Source organism: Lethenteron reissneri, chromosome 6 (assembly GCF_015708825.2).
Source record: "Lethenteron reissneri isolate LAM-NWPU_2019-01 chromosome 6, ASM1570882v1, whole genome shotgun sequence".
Classification (NCBI taxonomy): Eukaryota; Metazoa; Chordata; class Hyperoartia; order Petromyzontiformes; family Petromyzontidae; genus Lethenteron; species Lethenteron reissneri.
The window spans coordinates 3,572,638-3,592,544 of NC_083784.1; the positions used below are offsets into that span (position 1 = coordinate 3,572,638).

General features: G+C 53.8%; 1 protein-coding gene across 1 annotated transcript in view; it reads right to left on the reverse strand.

The window, feature by feature from the left end:
- Positions 1 to 19,907, reverse strand: part of LOC133355069 (F-box only protein 30-like) — a 28,011-nt gene extending 8,104 nt beyond the window's left edge. Inside the window, exons 1-6 of the mRNA XM_061572356.1 lie at positions 19,618 to 19,907; positions 16,595 to 16,769; positions 11,801 to 11,934; positions 11,264 to 11,387; positions 9,069 to 10,457; positions 7,829 to 9,034 (exon numbers count right to left, since the gene is read on the reverse strand). Coding sequence (XP_061428340.1) covers positions 7,829 to 9,034; positions 9,069 to 10,457; positions 11,264 to 11,387; positions 11,801 to 11,934; positions 16,595 to 16,769; positions 19,618 to 19,652 — 3,063 coding nt within the window. The 5' untranslated portion in view covers positions 19,653 to 19,907. The remainder of the gene's footprint in view (positions 1 to 7,828; positions 9,035 to 9,068; positions 10,458 to 11,263; positions 11,388 to 11,800; positions 11,935 to 16,594; positions 16,770 to 19,617) is intronic.

Below are 19,907 nucleotides of genomic sequence, written 5' to 3' on the forward strand. Positions count from 1 at the left end.
GCGTCCCATTAACGGTGGCTCGGCGGTAGAGCGAGCGGCTCGCAGTTGAAAGCTTGCGAGTTCATATCCCTGTTAGGGAGGGGGGGGGGGTTGACTCAAACCATCATCCCTCTGGGGTCGATTAAAATGAGGACCACTGAGTGGGGAAGTTAATGGTGCTTTTCCTATGGATAAACGCACCCCTGACATAGCAATAAAGAAACATTACCAACCTCTGGCTCTGCAGCACTGCAAACGGGAGATGAGCACTGCCCTAATGTTGATTTGAAGACGAAATCACTTTGACTTTGCAAGGGCACCACAGATCGTTTTAAAACAAGACATATATGCGTGCTGAACTTCTTTCGCACCGCACGTAGCCAACCATGCTAATTGGAGGTGCGGCGGAAGGACATCCAACTAAACACGAAAAAAATCATCTAGATCTAAAAGTGCATCGCTCCAGTGGCTTTCCCAATAACGGAAGGAAGAGCGTTCCAGACGGCCGCAGAAAAGCACCTGAAAGCACGCGATGCGGTGACCGCCTTTGTTCGATGGTTAGCCTAAAAGCCGCTGCTGCGAGGATGACCGGAGTTCGCGTGACAGAAGTGCATTCAACATTGGGCACTCCCAAAGCACAAAACGCAACGCAGCAGTGACGCGGACAACTTCACATCACCGCCGCTTGGCTGGGCGAGGGGCACGGGCGTGTGGGATTAGTCCTCTGCTCGCATCAACGAATGAAGCATGTGGTGTGGGACAGCTCGGGACATGCCCTCGGGTGGCACAAAGCTGCACTGCCCCCCTAATCTTGCCTCTCCCCACCCCCCCTACTTCCACGAAGTGCAGCAGAATCTATGGCACCCTGTTTGCGCAAGGTGCAAGTACGACATTTACGCAAGCGACAAGCGAATTCTATTCTAGATTTGAAGCTTTCGTGACTGCAAGGATTCATACTCTTAGGTTTTTTCGGTAAAGTCACGTAGGTAAAAAGTAAATAGAAATAATAAAAGAAATAAAATAATAAATCACGACGTTTCGGAGGCAACACAAGTCTCCGTCATCAGGTGGGACCGTCACAGCTGAATATTATTATTTCTATTATTTATTTTTTACCTACGTGACTTTACCGAAAAAACCTAAGAGTAAGCGAATTATAATTTTTAATAGAAATTTATTTCATTCTCCACCTTTGTTTAAAAAAGAATACCCGACTCAGAACTGTAAATAGAATTTCCAAACATAACAACCGATGGCCGCTTATTTACTCAGAAGGGTCCCCTGCTACACGTTGGGAAGTTTGGCTAATTCCGTTAATGAGTGTTTTGGCTTCGTGCGGGCAGAAACCGGAGAACCCGGAGAGAAAGCAGAAGGCAAGCGAGCGCTCATTCAGGGTGACTTGGCCGTGGGTCACATTTTACGCGTTCATCCTTTTTGGCGCTCGTCAATCCACTGCTGGATGAAGGCCTCCCTACACTGTGTCGGTCATGGGGGTTTGTTTGATCGTACTTCACCACGCTGGCCAGTGGAGGACGATCAAAAGGGGGAAGGCCCCCGCAACCCGCTCAGACATCACCCGACGCTTGCCGCGGACGGGAATCAAACTCGGTTCGACAGGCTCGCGGCGTAGCGCGGCGTGCGTTTTCGACGCCCCCTCGTTAACGCCGCGCGCCGGCTACCACGCCGTATACCTCCCGGCCAGCAAGGGCGGCATCTGTTTTTGGGAGCCGTGGAATTCTTGTGCCAGCGAGATGCGCGCCACTCATTCCCGCTGCTATTCTCGTCACTTCTAGGAACGGCACACAAGCTGCCCCCCCCCACCCCACGCACCCCGTTCCCCCCACTCTCTCCCGCCCGCCGGCACGGCGAGCCATGGCCTGACACAGTGACGGTGCGTGGCTGAGTTGGACCGTACAGCAACAGTACCCCGCAACCAATCGAAGCGCGGCACGGCCGACCTGCCAATGGGCGACGGCGGGTCAGGAATTGATGACGGGGCTAAAGATCGCCGAACCCGCGCAGGAGCGTTGGCTCACACGTGTGGACGATGAACCCAACCGGCCGTCGGGATTGGGCGGCAACACCTTGTGGCTCGATGGGAAAGGGATGAATAGTCGGCTGTCGAGACCGACGACGGAGTGGCAGGCGATCGTTGTTGCAGCGCGCATGACCGCAAGAGACGGCGGAGTCCCGGGGAGGCCTTCGTTCAGCAGTCGATAGAGCATGGCCAATGATGCTGTATGTATATTGAACTTCTTCTGCACCGTACGGAGCCAACCGTGCTAATCGGAGGCGATGATGAATGATGAAACCACAGAGACGCTGGCCTGACGCAGGAACACTCCACCCAAACACCGACCCTCCAGTGAGAAATTCCAAACCAAAAGGGAAATGCTGAATCCACATCGGAACAAGTGATCCCACATAGACGCAATGACGATAGAAGTGGGAATGTTGATCTAAGTGGACATACCCGACCCGCACAGCAATGCACATCCCACTCGGGAATGCTGAATGGATACGGGAAAAGTTGTTCTGAAGTAGGAATGCCCACCTCCTCCACTTGGGAATATCCAATCCATGTGGGAATGCTCATGCTGACGGGGGGGGGGGGGGGTTGCTGAACTCGTGACTGTGCCTTCAACACGATCCCATACCGCTGGTAGCCGAGCACGATGGATCACAATGGAAACAAATACAAATAAAAACGCCAATAGCAACGGCATGCGGGCGTTTCTCCACGTTCGGGCAATGTTACACACACGCTAAGAATGTGTTGCCCTCGAATTCTCGCGGCTAGGCACGCGCACCGCAACGGTTTCGGTTTGGAAGAGTGCCAACTGCCTAATATGAAAGCAACATCTGATATTGTGATAATTCGTTATCATATAAACACACAGGAGTTTTTTTGTAGGTGTGTGTCTGTGTGTTTGATTAGTGGGGAGTGGTGGTGTAGCGGTTAGCGCGCTGCGGCACGAACACGGCCATGCGAGTTCGATTCCTGCTCACGGTCAACACCAGTGACTTATCTGAACTGGTCCTGGGCCTTCCCTAGGTCGACTCAGCATGAAATGAGTACCTGGTGCGGTGTGTAAATATCGCCACTGGGGAGACAAGGCGGCCGGGCGTGGTGTTGGCCACCCACCCCCTCTTGTGCCTTGCCGACCTTCATCGGTGCTGCTACTCGCTCACAGCACTAACCCCAACAGTCTGTTAAGGGAATCTTTGTTATAGTTTTTTTTGTGTTTGCTTAGCCGGGCAGTGGTGGTGTAAATGCAGCACTTCTGGAATTGGAGGATTGGTGGATCACACCAATGTTGTGTTACTCGCTACCTTCCTTTAGACAGAGATCACCAGACCCTGCCTTGCAAGATGGCAGTACACCACGCGCGGACCAATCTCCATCTGTTCCATCTACGTGGGATAAAGTGCTGCCGCCTCGCATGCCTGGGGTTTCTCCAGCTGCTCCGGTTTCTTCCCGCTCATTGATTGGCCGATAACAACTTCATATATAGAGGACTGCAGAGCTTGGGGCGTAAGAGGGGGGGAGGTTGAATTGGTGCCGGCACACCAGAGGTCGCAACCGGATACCCGATACCCGTACCCTACCCGATACCCGGCTACCCGTACCCAGCCGGGTACGGGTACCCGTTTGCGACCTTGGTGCGGCCGGGTACGGGTAGGCCGTGAGTCACTGGTGAGTCACCATTTGTCACTCATTTCCCAGCGTCTTGTCTCTTCTCACAATTCAAGTTCCTAGAATCAACCCACCCGCGCCTGCAACATGGCTTCATCCCAGAGGTCGCAATCGGGTACCCGATACCCGTACCCTACCCGTACCCGGCTGGGTACGGGTAGGGTACGGGTACAGCCGGGTACGGGTACAGCCGGGTACGGGTACCCGTTTGCGACCCTGGTGCGGCCGGGTACGGGTACGGGGGGTAAGGAATCAAAACCCGTTTGCGACCTCTGCGGCACACCGCCTGGCTGCTGCCGTTCCCGCTCTGCCTGCGGCTCCTCGCGCCTCCGAGCGCAAGCCTCTCTCTTTCTAGAGCGAGCGAATCCTGTGTGGTGGGCGGTGGTGCAGAGGACACCGCGCTGCGTGACCAACTACGCTGCCAAACGAGGCGGGTAATCCATCTGACCAGACCCTCGGGGGCAGTCGGACCACACCGCGGCATACACGGGCGTAAAAACCAGCCGCAGCCAGGGCTTAATCCCAGACGAGCTTCTGCCGGGGTTTTATTTGAGACAGGAGTAATCTGACGTGACGCGGGAGGCACTGCAGGCGCTTCCAGGAGCATCTGGCTGCCCCCCGGTGTTGGCGTCTGTGCCGTTCCACCAAAAAAAAAAAAACCCACGGTAGCGTGTTTGTGGAAGCCAGCAAAGGTAAAGGCGCAGACCTGCGATTGCTCTGCTCATGCCCACTGCTGTCGGAAGAGCCTCCATCGGAGGGAGCCCTAGAGAGCCCCTCTCGGGGGTGGGGTGTCACGGTGGCGAGATGTTAACGACCTCGTAACTGGTATACAGTAGGTAGTGGGTTCGATCCCGACCCTAACGCCTGCTGTATATTTGGAGTTTGCATGGTGGCGAGATGTTAACTACCTCGCCTGGTATACAGGAGGTCGTGGGTTCGATCCCGACCCTAACGCCTGCTGTATATTTGGAGTTTGCATGGTGGCGAGATGTTAACTACCTCGCCTGGTATACAGTAGGTAGTAGGTTCGATCCCGACCCTAACGCCTGCTGTATATTTGGAGTTTGCATGGTGGCGAGATGTTAACTACCTCACCTGGTATACAGGAGGTCGTGAGTTCGATCCCGACACTGATGCCTGTTGTACATTTAGATTTGGCGGTGTCTTTCTCCCCGTGGTCGCGTGGATTTTTCTTTGGGCACCTCTGATTTTCCCCTCCACATTGAGAAATGTGCATTGAGAGTATTTGGCTGCGATCAATTTCCACACGATGATGAGCCACTTCGTTGGGCTATCATTTGTGACCAGGTCCCTTCTGAAAAAGAGCTACACAGCTGCTCAGCGGGCCTTACCTGGTAAAATAAAAAGTTTAGTTTTATGTTGGTTTTGGTCGACTCTTCCACGCTGGTCAGATTTACAGGAAGACGTGGGGAGTAACCCACACTCCATCCCACTGCGTGTGACCTGCAATGATCGGCTGGCGGTGGGGGGAGGGATTTAAGAAACTTGTAGCGTTGCTTAAACAACCGCGTGGAGATCAAATCGAACCCTGCGAACTCCAGAAGTCCAGTGCGCTGACCGCCGCGCTACGGAAGCAAATACTTTATAAGGGCAACGCGTGACGTGATGGGTGAGTAACTGCGGGAGTGCCAGCCGAGGAATGCGATGCGTTCCGGGCGGACGTATATTTGAGAGGAGATGGAGCGATGAATCCGGCTCGTTTGCGGGTGCCGGGTGGATACTGCATCGCGGGAGATGGCGGTGGCTTACGGCGGCCTTCATCCAGCAGTGGATTGGCAGTGGATTGGACATAGCCGATACCGACGATGGTATGATGGATGCATTTTGAGTGCAGCGATGAACTAAACTGTTGCACGCAGAATATAATAAGAACTGGAACAGTCATGATTGTGGAACTAAAATAACACAGACTGCTGCTGCTGCTGTTGTTGTTGTTCCGCACGCCATGAGCAACCGTGCGGTGGTGGCTGCGCGTGTGGCCTGTGATCCAGCACTGTTGAGGCACCCTTCCCCATGGGCCTCGTGGAGTAGCCATGCCCTGGCTTGCCAGGAGATTGCGGGACAGAAAAGTGTGGACTAATCCTTCTCTGTCCCATCTGCACAGAATAGAGTGTTGCTCTCTCGCACGTGCGGGTTTTCCCCGGGTTCTTCCCTCATTAATTGGCTGAAAGATCTTAATGTAGACACACGCGCCTACGTGTTTGCGGACAGCGCTGCCTGATGCGGTTGCATAAATGGGACTACGATATGAAAATTCGATATTATTTTATGACGGTGGTGATGACGATTATGATGACGGGCAGTCGCGGTGAGATGTGAGCGCCGTAACCGGAGCATGAAAACCACCACTAGGACCCGCATCTGTCGCAGCTTTCAGCACGGGGAACGAGTCAGCACACAAGCAGAGGCTGATGAGGGTTGCCAAGTGATCAAAGGGAGGGCAATTTTTCCACACTGCTCACAGCGGTGGACTCTCAGAAGCATTGTTTTCGAGAGGGAGCCGGGTACTAGATAAGTTATGAGAGCCGGGGCGGCATGGAACCACTGAGGTCACGGGTTAAAATCAACGCGCCCGCCCCGATAAACTTACGACGTACCACAGACTCACAATAGGGAGGCCCACAGACTCGGTGCTAGCTCTGTGATATCCCAGTATACATTTTGTTACGTGGCTGTGGCTACGGCTAGTCACGTGCTACCAACAACCTGAACGAAAATTTCCAGTGAGAAATGTCAGCCCGGTACACGACTAATCGCGACAATTATCGCCCAATAGAGTCCTCACCTCCACAGACTAACTGAGGAGGGCAATGAATTAATGACGAGGAGGGAGGCGACGGTGGTGAAACGTAACGAGGGGACAATCTGTCCGCTCGTCAATTGGTAATGAGCGTCACCTGAGAAATGTGCCGGGCACCACGCCGGAGCAGAATATTCCTGCGAGCGTGGCTCTGTTTAATAAATAAGTTATAAATAAACACGGACGGTAGGGCCAACGCCACCAAGACAATGACACATTTGACGCTTCGCAGATTTACAGGGCCGTTAATAAATAAGCAATTCATTAAATGGAGACAAAAGCCTGTTTCTCAATGCAGCAGTAACGTTTCTGTCCCATCACCCTATCGATCCCTTCCACCAAAATGTGTTTAAAAGCAGGAAAATTCTGGACCAGATATGACTCATCAGCAGTCCGGTCTGATACAGAAATTCCGCCGGGGTGCCTGATATCACAGTTCCAACACTGCACAGGGAAAACTGCGTGCACTGTGCAGGAACAAAACAGTTGGCTCTTTGAGCTTCATCTTTCGTGACCCATCTCCTCACACCTCGACTCGCCCCAGTGCGACCCCCCTCTACAATCTTACTCGAGCGCTGTACCCCGACTGACCCACAAACTGCGTCACACACCTGCGGTCCTTTCACCACGCTCTCTTAGAGCGCGTGAAGAAAAAAACCCAGATGTAAACAGCTCGGCAGGGACGCCGACGTAAACGATGTGTTATCGCGTCGCCCGCCCGCCCGCCCCCCAGCATTGCCGAGCCTATCGTTCCCTCCTCCAATTACAGGAGCGCCAGCCCACACGATGTCCCGTCACGGGACACGGCGGGGCCCGTTGTTTATCAAGCGGTGCGCGCAGTGACTCCCCGCTGAACCCCGTCACGGCGAGGCGTGCTCGGGTTGTAACACAAATCGTATTCCTACCGTGCGTTTCAAAAGCAAACACGGCGGTGTTATTTCGTGCTTTCTTTTCCGTGTCCAGTTTAGTCTTTGTTTTTTTGTTATCCCAAAAAATCCGTCACGTTGGAGCCGCACAAACGGATTCATTTCAAAGCCAAGTTGTAATAAAACGCGCCCCGTCGCCAATGACGTTCAAATTCCTTGCAGCCGGGAAGGAAAAACAAAACTGTGAGAGCGAGAATGCTCGCGCATTTTGGATAAACTCCCATCGGCGGAATTGCGCACACCGTTGTTTTTTTTTATTAAAAAAAACGCCACTTTCCGCCCCCGTCTATCTCCGACCACCGTCAGGCACCGTTTGGCGAGCACCGTGGGACAGCGGGCGAGGATGGCGGTCACGCCCCCGGGGCCACAAAAGGACCAAGCGAAGCGAGCAAACGACCAACGAACCTTGTGCTTGACCCGCCACGTAAAACTACCGCCACCGCTGGCGGTGATCCTGCGCCGGCGCTCCCACACCAGCGTCACCATCCCCTTCTCGGGCAGCACGCCGCCGCAGACGTCCCGCAGAAGGCGCGACACCAGCGACAGCTGGCACAGGCTGTACCCGTCCAGCCGCCGCGCCACCTGCTGCAGCACCTCCAGGGGCAGCCGGCTCAGCCGGTCGCGCTCCCCCCCCGAGTCGCCCAGCGCCGGCGCGGGGCGAACCGCGTCGTCGTCGTCGGACGACGACGCGATCGGCGACGGCGCCGCCGACCGTCCGTGCTTGCGGTGCTCGGGCGGCACGAAGGGAAGGACGCCGAACGAGCCGAGCCGCGTGCTGTGCACCACCTTGGCGCCGGGCGCCGACGGGCAGAGCCGTTGCTGCGTGTAGGGGCAGCCGTAGTGCGCCAGCGGGCAGCGCTGCTCTAGCCAGCCGTTGAGGCCCGCGTGTATGTCGCCGTGGACGTTCTTGAAGTGGTGCGGGAACTCGTCGCGCCGGAACAGCTGGCCGCACACGAAGGTGAACATGGAGCGCGGCTTGGCCTGGTAGCGCGTCACGCACTCCAGCACCAGGTCCAGGCCCAGCCGCGGGAAGGGGCTCGGGTTGGAGAGCTGCGGGCTGGCGTGGTCGCAGGCCGGCGCCGAGGCCATCTCGCCCACCATGGTACGCGTGGCCAACACGGCCGACGGGAGGCTGAAGGTCTGCGTGCCGGTGTCGGTGCGGGCCCCGTCGGGCGAGACGCGCCGGTCCGACACGCCGCGCCCGCACGGCGACTCCCCGTCCAGGCAGAAGAGGAGGGCGGCCGTCACTAGGTCGATGCCCGGCCCCACCTCCCCGACGCCGCCGTCATCGCCGCCCCGCCGCTCCCTTGCTAGGTCGCCCGTGTCCACCGCCTTGTCCTGCATGCGCCGCTTCCAGCGGTACAGGTCGCCCAGGTAGCACCGGCGGAAAGAGTCGGGCGCCCGGAACGGCCTCGGCTCTCCGGTGTGAGCCGCGTGAACTCCGGACCCGTCCGTCTCGCTGAAGACACGTGGCCGCCACTGGGCGAACACGGCACGCTCCCACGTGGGCGGGAACTGCTCCACCACCACCTCCGCCGCCACCGCCGCCACCGCCGCCACCGCCGCCGCGTCTCCTCCTCCTCCAACCGGCGCATTCGGCGGTGCCCCCAGCTGGTGGAGGCCATCGACGAGCTCGCCGTTAGACGGGGCGGTGCGATCGCCGGGGCCGCCCGCCCCGTGGCCGTTGGCGTAGGCGACGCCGGGCTCGCCGTCGCCGCGCCACGCCGGTCTCCTCCCGTGCACCTGGAGACGCAGCCGCGCCGCCTCGCGCTGCCGCCGGCTCACGCAGGCCCCGAGGGCACCCAGCTCGCCCGAGTCCTCGCCCTCCCAGCGGCGCGACGACACCGGCGCTTCGGCTCGCGGCTCGAGGCTCTCCGCTCTCTCGAGCAGCTCGCTGCAGGCGGCGCCCAGCAAGGAAGCCGCCGCCGATGCCGCCGCCGAAGCGGAGCTGGCCGCGTCGGCGCTTCCGTCCCAGGCGGCGCTTTGCGTCGGCCCGTTCACGTGCGCGAATCCGACGAGGCCGTTGTGAACCGAACGGCGCGACCCGGATTTCCCGTTCGTGCAGGCGGTGTCGACGTCGGCCCAGGCCCCGTTTATCGGGTCGCACGCCTCCGTCGCGTCCTCCGTGTCCATGAAGTCTATTATGTCTGCCACGTCGGCCACGTCCACCACGTTCACCAAGTCCACCGAATTCGGCACGCCTAAAAACGCGTCGACCGCCGCGTTCGCTGCGCCCGCCCCGTCCACCGTGTCCACCGCGTCCACGTAAGAGTCGCAGCTGCTGAGCGACTCCTCGGAGCGCGCCACACTGAGGGACGCTCGCGAACGTGGCACGGCGCAATCTCGCCCATCGGGCGCCGCCTGTGCAGACGCTGCTGCCGGCGCCGCCTCCGTTCCTTCTCGTCGTGCGGGAATAACGCCCGGCGCCCTCCCAACCTCGCCACCGTCGCCGTCGCCCGCCGCGGGAACGCCTCTTCGAGACCGCCGCGATGACGACCCCTCGCCGTTCATCCTGTCCGAACTGCCGTTGACCACCGCGCCCGCCGCACCGTTCGATTCGAGCCCTCCCGAGTCCCGAGCCGCCGGAATCCCGGACGCCGTCGCCAGCTGCCGGCGGATCTTTGCCGGCGAGCGAAAGCGGCGCCAGGCCGCTGGGCCCGGCGATGGCCTGCGCCTCGTCGGCCGCCGGCTGTCCCGCCGCGTGGCCCATGCGCTCCATCTCGCGCGTGGCCCTCTCCAGGATGCTGTAGGCCTTGGCCAGGCTGCGCGTCGTCTCGACGCTGGCGCGGTACAGCTTCTCCAGTGTTCCGCCGCCGGCACCAGCGGCGTGGCGGCCGACGGCTCCCGGCGACACCGAGGCGCCGGCGGGGCCCGCCTCGCCATCCGACAGAGAGACAGACACGGAGGCCGAGGGGGGCAGGAAGAGCGATGGCGTCGCGGAGGAGGAGCCCGAAGCCACGGACGAGACGTCGTCGTCGCTGCTGTCTCCGACGAGGGCCACCTTCGACGCCAGCTCCGGGAACAGCGTCATCACCTACGCGGGCAACATGGATGCTCGTCGTCAGCTCATCCTGTGGAACGCTGAACCCCGTCACGATCAGCATCATCATTAGCTTATAACTATCATCATTTTTTTCATCCTGATCAATCAATCCACTGCTGCGTGAAAGCCTCTCCTAGCCATCACCATTCCTCATGGTCCTGCTATGTCACAATTCGTCAAGTTCCTGCACATGAGCCGATTTCAAGTCTCCATCGCTGCGGTGGATGTCTGTCCCAGTCCCTGAACAATGTACGTTGAACTTCTTTCACACCGTACGTAGCTAACCGTGGTAATCAGAGGTGTGAAATGGCGCGATTAGCGCAGGGCACCGACGGGTAGAGCCGCTAGTGTGTGACCTGGCACGCATCACGGAACCCATCTTTTACTTGAAACGACTCGAGTTTTCTTCCGACTGTAGCTCGGGGAGAAATGATGCCGACTCAAGTTGGCTGTCCCATGGAAACGTGGGTACAAATCATCTCATCGGTACGCGGAGAATACCACGGGCAGGCTTCCCAAAGTCGCAAGCTCGCCGCGACACACAGAGCCGCTTCACCTTTCCACATATAACCCTCCACCACCCGACACAGGCCAAATCAATTAATTTGGGTTACACGGCAAAACACTGGCCAGATCATTTTGTGGCCCGACGCATGAATCACTCACAAAGCGCAACACCGGCTGAAAAAATAAAAGGTCAGGCGTTAAGAATTTGACAGTTGATTACAGCACAGGCGACGACATCGCGGCCGGTGAAGTGTCCGAGCAAGCGCGGTCACACTCATAAACACGCTCACCTTGAGCGACTCGAGCAGCATGCGCTGGTCCCTCTGCGCCAACGCCATGTCCAGCTGCTCCGTAGAGTCGCCGGACGTCGTCGCGCCCTGCGTCTCGTGCGGGCGCCGCTGGTTCTCTCCCACCCTGCGCCGTGACAAATACAACCGCGCGTAAATACGCGCGCGCAAATTCCTGCGTTGCTTTCGCAGCGGCGCACGTTGGCGGCAGGGTCGACGGAACGGTGGAGCACAAAGGAGTAAAAGTAACAAAAAAAGTTAAAACTAAAAACATTATCCATTCTCGAGTTAAATCGCCAACAAGAACTGTGACAATTCATGGCATCGCCAAGGAAGTGGGTGCTAATCACCACATGCCAAATCTCCGCTGACAATCAATCAAAACTGCCCCCTGTTCAGTTCTTGCGAATGATGGCAATACGTTCAGTAGCTAAATGCCAATGTCGGGGTCTGCTAGCTGCGACGAGAGGGCTCCAGGAGAGTGTCCGTGTTCCCAAAACCCTGCCCTTGTAAGGAAGACACACAAAAATGGAGCGCTACCTGACGGGCCAGCGGTTCCACTCCATGGTGCAGCACACCACGCTGGCAGGGCACGAGCGCAGGTGCGAGCCCACGGAGCGACGCGCCAGGGTCAAGGGACAGCCGTAGGCCTTGTTGAGGCACGGCACGCGCTCCTGCCAGGTTCACACACACATTTAATACACTCATCGACACACACACACGTACACATTTTCGCAAATTTACACAAAGACGAAGATCCCCCCCCCCCCCCCCCCCCGTATAGCCTTAACAGACTGTTGAGGCAAATACTGTTAGCGAGCGGCGCGGCTGCTATAAATTTGCACATAAGCCACTTCGTTGAGCTATCATTTGTGGCCATGTCGCTTCTGAATAAGTAGCTAATAGCTCAGTGGGCATTACCTGGTAAAATATTTTTTATTTCTTTTATTTGTATATTTGTTCAAGTGATTTGTTTACCTTTCCTATACTTTGCACTCCTATCGTGTTTATGTATTGTTCGTCGTTATGACTTACTGACCCGCACCCCTTACTTTCTAGCTCATCCGATTCCTCACAAGATAAATAAACATTATGATTGTGATCTCACGATCTTGAGAGATGCGGCATGTGTCTCTCACAAGCACTCGGCTTTCACCGTCGCTTAACGTTGCTCGGGCTGCCCTCCCTCTTCGAGGAAACGCAATAACACCCGGCAGTGGCGCGTTGCATCACGTTTGCGAAATCATGCGAACCAGGCTCCATGTCACGTAAAGTCATCGCCTGTGATTTGTAGCAGCCGATGGTTGTTTACAAACAGCCCGGCGCGTGGTTTATGTAAGAGGCCGTGCATGTTTTGCTCGGCTCCCTGTCGCTAATTTAAGGGCTTCACTTTAGTGACACTTCCAAGGAAGGTGCCCGAATTATCCACAAGTCTGGATATTTGTATCTGGTTGTTTTTTGCACGTGATCCGGAGGCATGGTGGATCACATTGTGCGTGTGCGAACGCGTAGGCAGCGGGAGATGTAGTGGTTGGCGCACTGCACTACGAACCCGGCGACCCAAGTTCGATTTCCACTCACGACCATCATTGGTGATGAATATCTTAACCGGTCCTGGGCCTCCCTCAAGTCGACTCAGCCTTCAATGAGTACCAGATGCGGTGTGTGAACATCAGCACTGGGGAGACGAAGGCGGTCGTGCGTGGTGCTGGCCACCCACCTCCTCGTGTGTCGTGCCATTTTTAATAGGTGCTCGCTAAGAGCTATAAAGGGGATCTTTGTACGCGTATAACCCTTTTGTCAATCCACTGCTGGATGAGAGCCTCCACACAATGTGTGAGTCGTGTTGGTTATTTGACCATGCTTCACCATGCTAACACGTACTGTTTGGTGAAAGTCGTGAGCATAGTCGTGGGAGCATCATACAGTGCAACATTGGGAGTTTAAAACACAGGAGGCTTTCGCAAGCAATATCATCCATAATAGAGGCTGTTGGGTTAGATTGCGGAAATATGAATGTGTCGGTAAACCAGCCATCACCCGACACAGCCAGTTAGTAAGTTTTGTCACGTGAACAAAAAATGCCAATACCTTACGCATTTATATTTACGCGATCTAACCCAAAAACCTCTTACGGATAACATTGGGAATGTTCTGCACTGCCCTCTGCTGCACACAATGTAGCCCCGCCGAAAGCGTATAGCACCTGTGTCATGCATGTTCATCACCCATCCATGCTCCGTCCTGGCTAAATGCTTCTTCGATTGCAAGATCTGATATGTTCTGGTACATTCCGGGTGATTTGGAACATCTGTTGATCTGTGAATTCTTCAAACTTGCTCGCCTGATTGCGTGGCCAGTAGGTGGCAGCAGTGCGAGTTGGTTCGTGAGTGCACGGACAACACTAAGCGATGTTTTATTTTATTTTACCAGGTAAGGCCCACTGAGCTATTATAGTTAATTTTCAGAAACGACCTGGCCACAAATAACAGCTCAGCAAAGTGGCTTATCATCACGTGGAAGTTTATAGCAGCTAAATACTCTAAACACATGATGATTCTAAATGTGGAGGGAAAAACTGGAGGACCCGGAGAAAAATCCACGGGACCACAGGGAAAACATGCCAACTTCAAATATACAGCGGGCGTCAGGGTCGGGATCGAACCCACGACCTCGTGTACACTGGGCGAGGGAGTTAACATCTCACGACCGTGGCACCCATATCAGGTTAACCCGCGCATTATGCAATAGATGCGTTACTGTCAAAGTTGCTTCATTGCTTTACTTTAACTTTACATTTGGGTGACCTGTAGACATACAGAGACCCACAGACTAACACACACTCACTGAGTGACCTGTAGATATACAGAGATCCACAGACTCACGTTGATAGCCAATGACCCAGAGGCAGATATATAAAACTCCCAAAGGTGGGGAAGGCAATTCTGAAATTTAAAGCTCATAAACTACATTTATAAAAAAGAACTATATCAGTGGAATCCATCACTGCATAATGACCTTACTCAGACTTACATCGAGATCCACAGACTTACATGGAGACCCATGGCCTTAACCTACACACAATTACATGGCTAACCGAATACTCACTGAAAAAGACACAGATGATGCACTACATAGGAGCCTAATAGACTTGCACACAGACGCACACATCCATACGACCTTAATTTAAGCGCAGGCGCAAGTCCACCGAGACCAGATTTTTTTTTTTCAAGGGACACTTGCGTGCGTGCGTTACGGAACATGCGCGCCGCTTATTTGCGTACGTGACTTTACAGTACCCGCGAAGGTTGTTCCACTGCGTGGAGGCACATGCCACGCGGAGGCGTTTCTACCGTGTTTGTAAATACTCTGCTGCCAACGCAGTCTCCTTGAGTCGTACCTCCGATTCACCTCGCGGCCCCCCATCAGCCTGGGGTGATGTACGCGTGTATGTATGTTTTTCTTGATAATAGTTTTTTTACCCTTCTATCTGGCAACAAAACTGACACCTTTTTACAAGGAGTCATGTTTTTGGACCAGATGACGCCAACCCATGTGAGACTAGGACTCTAAGGAAAGCTGTCTCGGGTGTGGACCAATCAACTTCACATTATCAGAGTTGTGTTTTTTGTTTGCATTATGACTGCAGGTATTGTGGTCTATGCAAACATGACTCCTTGTAAAAGGGTGTCAGTTTTGTTGCCAGATAGAAGGGTAAAAAAACAATTATAATTTTTTTACTGGCAAATGAGGTTCCAATGGTATGTTGTTCTTCTTTCGCACCGTACGTAGCCAAACGTGCTAATTGGAGGTGCGGGGGAAGCATAGCAAACTACGTTGATTTTAAATGTGGAGGGAAAGACCGGAGGACCCGGAGATAAACCCACGGGACCACTGCGAGAGAGAGAGTGACACGCAAACTCCAAATATACGGCCGTCAGGGTCGGGATCGAACCCACGAACTCCTGCATACCAGGCAAGGGAGTTAATATCTCGCCACCGTGGCGCCCCAATGTTAAAGACTCCCATGGCGTTCAATGTTAAAGGCTCCCATAGCATTCAATGTTAAAGGCTCCCATAGCATTCAATGTTAAAGGCTCCCATAGCATTCAATGTTAAAGGCTCCCATAGCATTCAATGTTAAAGGCTCCCATAGCATTCAATGTTAAAGGCTCCCATGGCATTCAATGTTAAAGGCTCCCATGGCATTCAATGTTAAAGGCTCCCATAGCATTCAATGTTAAAGGCTCCCATAGCATTCAATGTTAAAGGCTCCCATAGGATTCAATGTTAAAGGCTCCCATAGCATTCAATGTCAAAGGCTCCCATAGCATTCAATGTTAAATGCTCCCATAGCATTCAATGTTAAATGCTCCCATGGCGCTCAATGTTAAAGGCAAAAAACTTGGCAGGACCCTCCTGATGACAAGTCATGCGACTGAGTGAGGTTTTCTTGGGTAAACAAGTGTAGTGATAATAGTAATTAGTCTAAAGAAGTGCATCTCAATCATGTTGGCATCACGTCCCCCTCCCCAATTAAAATCAGAGGTCCCCGTGCCCCCCCCCTACCCCCCCCCCCAATGGGTCCCCAACGACACTTCAATCTCTATTGCTGTGAAAAACACAGCGACACACACCATGGCAATGCTGTGCAAGGAGATTGTGTCCAAGAGAGATTGGAGGGCATGAATGCCTTCCGGTGAGGAGGGTCGCGAGCTGCGGCATGGATACTGAGCAGGAGAAATTTTAGAATGCGCGCAGGGAACGTTGGCGCCACCTTACGGCGACAAATACGAATACACAACATGAAACGAATGGCTTACGAACACACCTGTCAACCCCGTATCAGTGCCTACCTTATTACAGTCCAATTCAGACCTTATTGGTCACCCCGTGCCCTTATAAAGCTCAGTGTTCATCTTACAAAGTCCCAACACAAGGGAGAAACACAAATAGACAACATTTTTTTCCCGTATAGAAACGGTTGTACACTGTATGGACCTGACAACTCAATTTTGCTGTACAAGAATATGGGTAAACTGTGCAGGTTGACAGGCATGCGAACACAAAACACACCGATACACCACAACATGCCATGAATGTCTTGCTCCCACTGCAATGACTATGGATATGAACATGTGATTTGTAGCGCATTGTGGCGGTCTTGATAGGGAGCTGCCACACCAGAAAGGTTGAGAATGACACCAGGGACAGGCCCGGTTATCGAGACTAACTATGGAGTGACAGCCAAAGGACGGAACACACCGGAAACCGTGTCCAATCGCCGAATCGTGTGCATGTGCGTGCGCGTGTGTGTGGGGGTCGGCCGGGTACCTGCGGGCACAGCAGCCGGTGCTCTTGGCTCTTGCAGGCGTGGAAGACGGCGCCGCAGGAGGCTGGGCACGCCAGCAGCTCGCACGCGATGCCCGGCGCGGCGCGCGTCTTGCACCGGCGGCTGACGCACGCGGAGCAGTGCGCGTGCACGCCGCTCCCTTCCATCTCCGGCGTCCTGCCGACGGCACACAGGGTCTTTGAGCCGCTGAGCCTAAAATAAATGGTTTATCGGTACCACCCTGGGCATCAAATATTCGTGATCTTCTTCTTCGACTTGAGTTTTGCTATCAGAGGTCAATATCGTCAACGTCGTTCAGCTGGTGAGGCCCATTGAGCTGGGCAGATCTTTTGCAAGGACGACCACAGCCCAAGACCGTCGGCAGTAGTTTCAGGACATTTCAGGGAGGGATTGTGCAAATTAACGAGTGGCAAACGTTAACTTAAGTTCATTAAAGCGCAGAGGGATGATGAATGAGAACCACCACCACCGGAACTCAACCACTTGACTATCGGCCACTTCATCCAGTTCAATCAGATATCTCTCTCGACCGTGTTTCCGTCAGGAAGGCCAGTCCTTGACTATGCGGATGGGACGGTTGTTTGTTAGGCAGTTCCGCAGTCACATGGAGTAGGGGTGGCCAAATGAACCAAGACGGTGTCAAATCATGGTGCCAAAATTCCCATTGCCACCACACCAGACATTAGGCCTGGCCCAAAGCAATCTGGATGGCTGATGCCCAATACACACGTCTGCATGACATTGTCAAGACATTCTACCTCCAGGTCACAAAATACGTATGACAGAAATGGCACCGTAGTAGTTGTTTATCGGAAGAATGTATTTACAGAATGGTATCGTCGCATGAATAGTATTTTTTTAGGGGAAACATGAAACATCTACAGATTCTGAAAATATATAGGAAGTGTGTGTATGTAAATTGGACAGAATCCAGCGATAGATTGACAAAGGGCTGTCCAGTATGATTACAATTTAGTATCATCATCATCATCATTATTTCAAGTCCCTTGATTGAATGAAAAAGAGAGTAATGAACCCAGGAAGCTGACGATGCTGACCGTAATGGATCGGGTGCGGCGAACATTCCGTACACAGCTGGCAAAGCCTCATGCCTCGCTCATGCATAAGACGATGTTAATGAGAACGTGTCTGTGGGGGTAACTTGACAAGACCACTGGAAGCCACCAGGATGCCTTGGCCGTCGCTCTCATCTCTCTTGCTCAAGCGGTTTCCGCCCCTCGACCCAACTGTAAGTGACCCCATCAACCCCTGCTTCTGAAGCATACTTGTTTTTACTGCCAGCTAGGTTTTCATGCCCGCGCTGTATAGCTATCCTCTGTTTTCTGGTTGTGCCGCGTGTCGTTCGGCACGCCCTCCGATGTATGTTGAACTTTTTCGCACCGTACGTCAGAGGTCGCAATCGGGTACCCGATACCCGTACCCTACCCAATACCCGTTTGCAACCCTGGTGCGGCCGGGTACGGGTAGCCGCACGTGACTCACGCCAACCAATGAGTGAGAAGGCCGTGAGTCACTGGTGAGCAACCGTCTGTCACTCATGTCCCAACGTCTTGTCTCTTCTCACAATTCAAGTTCCTAGAATCAACCCACCCGCACCTGCAGCATGGCTTCATCCCAGAGGTCGCAATCGGGTACCCGATACCCGCACCCTACCCGATACCCGGCTACCCGTACCCGGCCGGATACGGGTACCCGTTTGCAACCCTGGTGCGGCCGGGTACGGGTAAGGAATCAAAACCCGTTTGCGACCTCTGCCGTACGTGGCCAACGGCACTCATCGAAGGTGCGGAAGAGAGTGATCTTTTAACCTTCAGTTCTGAAGAAGCTTTCCAGCAAGCGGACTGAAACGACGAACATCATGCTGAACTTCATACGGCACAACAAGATAACAGTTCCGTATTCCTCCATGTCCCGCACGCCAGTCACCGTGACCCGCCATGCCGACCCTTTCCATGTGTACAGATCTTGTTCGTTACTATTAAATCGTTACTCGCTGCGCACACCTCGTATTTGGTAAGCCCCACCAACGCGGATAGCAGAGTACCGATTTCAAATTAAGACAGAGATCTTGTGTGTATTCCCGCGTGACGCAGATTGTGCCACTTAATTAATTTGATTCAAATTAAGATCGAGGATCTAAAAGTGTATCAGACACCCATGTTGGACATGTTTACCGATCATTAACACTGATCCCGAGTTTGCTGACTTAAACTATTTCTGCTGGATAACATTGGTCTGAAAGTCCCACAAGGTCATGCACTATACGTGTTTTATTTTCACGGCGAGATACTGACATATGTGGAGGAAGAACACGGATTTTAGTCTTCTTGGTTCTTTTGGTAAAGTCACTTAGAAAAGAAATAATAAAATAATAAAAATAAAACATAATAAAATACAATTCTCACGACGTTTCGGCCACAACGCAAGCAGCCGTCCTCAGGTGAAGAACAGGGCTGTCGGGGAGACAGCGTCTGAATGAACACCACCAAGCTTGGCAGCGTATATTTAAGCTGGGTTAGGGAAGGGCGCCTTGACAAAGGAATTTGCATATCAACAGAGGAATTTAGCATATTTATTAAGCTTTATTATTTTATTATTTCCCTTCTACGTGATTTTACCGAAAGAACCAAGAAGATGAATCCCTGCAGTCACGAAAGCTTTAAAACGGATTTTAGTTTTTATACTTTATCACCCAGGAGTCTCCACTCATTAGACGTGCACAGTATATAACGACAATTTTTATTCTAAGAAGATATATTAACACGGAACTGTGCACTGTGGTCCGTTGAGAGCAATGTAGTTTTGGACACCCTATTTTCTACGGCACACAGACTCTCAACAAACACGTTTAAAATCTATTGTCACGGAATTAGAACGGAACTTTAAACAACGCTGTCAAGAAGAGTGTCACGGTGGAGGAGATTGGCGTTAAACAGCCGATCGCAACGAACAAGACGAACCGAGCGGCATTCGGATCACCCACCTGGCATTGAAGTCGCAACGCAGTTCGATCAACATTTTCTCAACAGCTCTGTCGCGATGCGTACGTGGACTTCAAAACGATTGCGAGATCAAGTACACAAACGCGTCTGTCCTGGGGTTATCGCTTACAGTGGCGCAATAAAACCCATCTCGTTAAAACAACAAACGTGTAAATGAATACAATATCTGTCAAACTAACAAACTCAAAACTTCACGAGGGCACCGTCCTCCTCTTGCCCAGACATGCCCATTCTGCTGACCGCTCGCTCTCCTTGCGCTTGTACCCTTTAA